Raw genomic sequence first — 3,768 nt, 5'->3', positions numbered from 1 at the left:
CAACCATAGAAATACCGTCTCATTTTAATATCTCAAAGTTATCACTATTTTTCTATATGTTTTTTATATCCATAAATAGTTAAAGATTTCAACATTTGAAAGTGTTTGTATTTATTTGGCATATTTTTATTGGTCAACATAATTGTAATCATGCAGCAATTTTTAATAAAAACAAAAGCAAAGTATTATAAATTAGTGTACATTGTGTATCGTTTGTACAATAACCAACAAATATTTTCTTTTTATTAACATAAAATATATAACGTAAAAACTAAGTTTCACGACAATAAAAGAATTAACTGTACTGCACTCAAAAGAAAAATTTTAATAATTCTAAGTACATAGTAAGTACCTAAATGTAGTATCGGGATCGACAAGATAGGTGGAAATAATAATGACTGATTTTTAAAATATCGAAATAAAACTTTCAGTAATTTGTCATATTTTTTATTTATAAGATTTATGTTTTATTTAATAACTAAAAATTATTTACAAACAAATATTAATGTATATATTTCATAGAGAGTTGTAATTTTAATACAGTTTTTTTACAGAGTATAAATATTTAACAAATCATTGGTTCTGGTTTGGCTTCTGTGAGTTCCACATCTCTACATTTAGCATGTTGCAGTTCTCTCCGTATTTCATTTGTAATTACATGATGATGTTGTTTTTTCAATAATCTTAACAGAGCCTCTTTTTGTTCAGAACTAATGTCACTTTTATAACGTTGTGCGAAAGTTAATAATGCCTGATGCCACAAAACTGGCAGTTCTCTAGGATCTCTTTCAAACCTAAAAATAAATATTATTATTACTATTTGATCGTAATTTGAAAAAAATTATGCGATTAAAATAAAAAGGAAATATTTACCTAAGAAAATGAAATACCACTGCATCTATAACTCTGTATGGAAGAGCATATTTTTTATCTAAAAATATCCTAAGAAAAACGCTATTAGCTCCAGTGTAATCCATTTCTGCAATTTTCAATATTGCTGCTGAAGAATGTAAAACTGGTATTGAATTTTTAGCAATTACAGATCCAACAATAATGGCTTCTCTTAATGTACATGTTCCAGATTCTAATAGTGGAAGTAAAAATCCCTTCATAAAACCAGCAGGTTTAAATAATGCTTTTCGTAATGCTTGATATAAATGAAAATTCAGTCTTTTGTATTCTGCTAAGTCATCTCTAATTCTGGGTAATAAAACCAAGTTAAAAAACCTTTGTGCCATCTTTTCTTTAAGATTAGAAGCAAATATTCGAGTAGCTTGGTACATAGCTGCAGCTGACCATTGTGATGGTTCTGTGATATATAATATTTGTTCCCAATTTCTTAAACTAGGGATAATTTTAAATGCTTTGGGTAACTTTCCACTGCGATATTTTACCAATACATCTTTAACACCTTCATACATTGCTTTAATTCGTGGATCCAATTCTTGCATACGGATAGAACTTGCATCTGAAAATTGAGTTTGAATTTCTGTTTTTTTTTCTGTCAGCTTTTCCAGTATTATATCAGCCAATGTTTTTGTAGGTATTGGATCTTTAGACATAAACATTTGTATAGCACGTTCATCTTCTTCATTTATTTGAATATTTTCATAATATTGGACATCAGTGCTTTCATCTTCACTTGATTCTTCTGCATCACTAAGTTCAGCACTTGCACTAAGCTTTACTAATGGCTCTTTTGTAGATTCTGACTTCTGCCTAGTTCCACTTTCTTCCTCAATTTCTATTTGTTGCCATCTGGCTTGAGACAAAATTCGTTTTGTGAGAGAAGGGTCCACAAACTGTGTAGCATAGAAAGTAAAATAATATATTAAACATTTATATAAATGAAATCTTTACAGTTTATCAATTAATAAAGTTACATTATGTAAAATAGTATAAACATAAGTTTCAATTGAAACTGAAGTAGTATTCGAAGTTCTATCAACAAAACTATTTCATTTTGGGAATTATATACACAATAGTAAGGTATTACTTATAGTTTAAAAAATTTATTTATATTTTACAAAATAAAAAAAATAAAGATTTAACCTTATCGTCGTCGTCATTACGAATTCTCATTTTATTGCGGTTTTTCGGTTTTACAGTTTTTTCTTCTTCTATTTGATCTGCCAACGCCACTTTTGTTGCATGTCTTGTTTCTCCTTTGGAAACCTTTACCTTCTTTGCCTTCCCCATTTTGCTAATTTAAAAATGTTTATACACTTAAAAAAAACATGTGACATGAGAATTTAACCTTTTCCTAGCATGCACTGAAGCTCATCGTTATGACGAAATCCGTGTAACTAATACAAACGCACAGAGACAGTGGTTCATCGCAACAGTGCGTGTATGTTAGTTCTAATTGAATTAACAAAAATTCTAATTGAAATGTTTATATATGCAATATTTAGGATAATCAATTTTATAGATGCTCAAATAAAAAATGTCGGAATTACAATTATAAGACCAAAAATATATAATAAGAGTATAATTTAATTTTGAATAGAATCTTATGTTCCAATGTTAAATTATAGATTTTAATATAACAAATTGTTTAAATTGTATTATTTTTACTAAATTTACAATTTATTAATAGATAACTTTAAATCATAAACTTACAACATAGGCGAAATTTAGAATCTGGACTGTACATATGGTGTTATTTTCATAACTCAAATCTGGGCGCGCGAAAACAGGAAAAAAGGCAACAGCATCAATATACATATGTTCACAGAGCGGTTGTTGAAAATGTAAGTTTATGGAAATGCCGGTAGATGGCACAAGGTCCTTACTCTTGGCTGCCATGAATAAAAATTCTGTTGCATTTTTTCGATGTTAAATTATAAATTGTAATAAAACGTACTGTTTAATTGATACTATTTTTATTAAGTTCATGATTCATTAATAGAAAATTTTGAACCATAAACTTATAGCACAGACAAAATACAATACCTCGCCTATACATACTTATAGAAAATCAAAATATTGATGCTACAGTGTTATGAACATCCGTCTCAGTTTAGGCGGGAAGAATACTCTAAGAAATATATATAGTTAATTCTCATCAGTATAATATCAAATTGCATTCAAACTTCTCAGAGTATTTTATTTAAACAAAGGAAGAATATAAATTAAATTTGAAACTAAAAAACTGGAAAAATGCTACCAAAAATATTAAAGGATTACACAAAAGCTAGAGGTGAGTATTTATATTATTACATGTATCTAACCATTGAATTGTAATTGAAGTATATGTAATGTATCATTTAATTTTTATTTATCATATTAGAACAATTGAAAATCTTCTTGACTGAATTTGTTGTAATGGATAATTCTACTGATGAAAAAGTATTTAAATATAGAAAACAACTCACTAATATTGCTCATCGTGAACAAGTGGGTCTCACAATAGAATTAGATGATGTACATGAATTTGATGATGAATTAGCACTGTCTATTGTAAATAATACTAGAAGATATATCAATTTACTTTTGGAAGTAAGTTTGTATCTATGACCTGATTTTAGCATATATATATATTTATACAAGGTATGGTGGAACAGGTGGTTCATCCAGGTAGAGCATGATTCTGCATGTAAAAATAAGCTAAAAATATACAGTACAATTTTTTCATAAGAAGCTTAGTCTTTGAGAAAACTGAATATAAAGATTGGTCAACCACTCATCCTATCACAATCTGTATATTTATTCTTCAATCTAAAATTTGAAATAAAATTTAAATTTATTATAATATTTTTAAATTTT

The 3,768-nt window shown here is 27.5% G+C and overlaps 2 protein-coding genes across 2 annotated transcripts in view; one reads left to right on the top strand and one right to left on the bottom strand.

The window, feature by feature from the left end:
- Window positions 1-565: 565 nt before the first annotated feature.
- Window positions 566-3,768, bottom strand: part of LOC108572375 (bystin) — a 5,132-nt gene continuing 1,929 nt past the window's right edge. The window contains exons 2-4 of the mRNA XM_017934608.1: window positions 2,053-2,203; window positions 874-1,802; window positions 566-794 (exon numbers count right to left, since the gene is read on the bottom strand). Coding sequence (XP_017790097.1) covers window positions 566-794; window positions 874-1,802; window positions 2,053-2,199 — 1,305 coding nt within the window. The 5' untranslated portion in view covers window positions 2,200-2,203. The remainder of the gene's footprint in view (window positions 795-873; window positions 1,803-2,052; window positions 2,204-3,768) is intronic.
- LOC108572374 (DNA replication licensing factor Mcm7) overlaps window positions 3,163-3,768 on the top strand; it is a 2,996-nt gene continuing 2,390 nt past the window's right edge. Inside the window, 2 exon segments of the mRNA XM_017934607.1 lie at window positions 3,163-3,202; window positions 3,293-3,647. Coding sequence (XP_017790096.1) covers window positions 3,163-3,202; window positions 3,293-3,647 — 395 coding nt within the window.

The sequence above is a fragment of the Habropoda laboriosa genome, unplaced genomic scaffold (assembly GCF_001263275.1).
Source record: "Habropoda laboriosa isolate 0110345459 unplaced genomic scaffold, ASM126327v1 scaffold65, whole genome shotgun sequence".
NCBI lineage: Eukaryota > Metazoa > Arthropoda > Insecta > Hymenoptera > Apidae > Habropoda > Habropoda laboriosa.
Note: the sequence above shows the minus strand (reverse complement) of the source record. Positions and strands in the feature narration are given on the sequence as shown.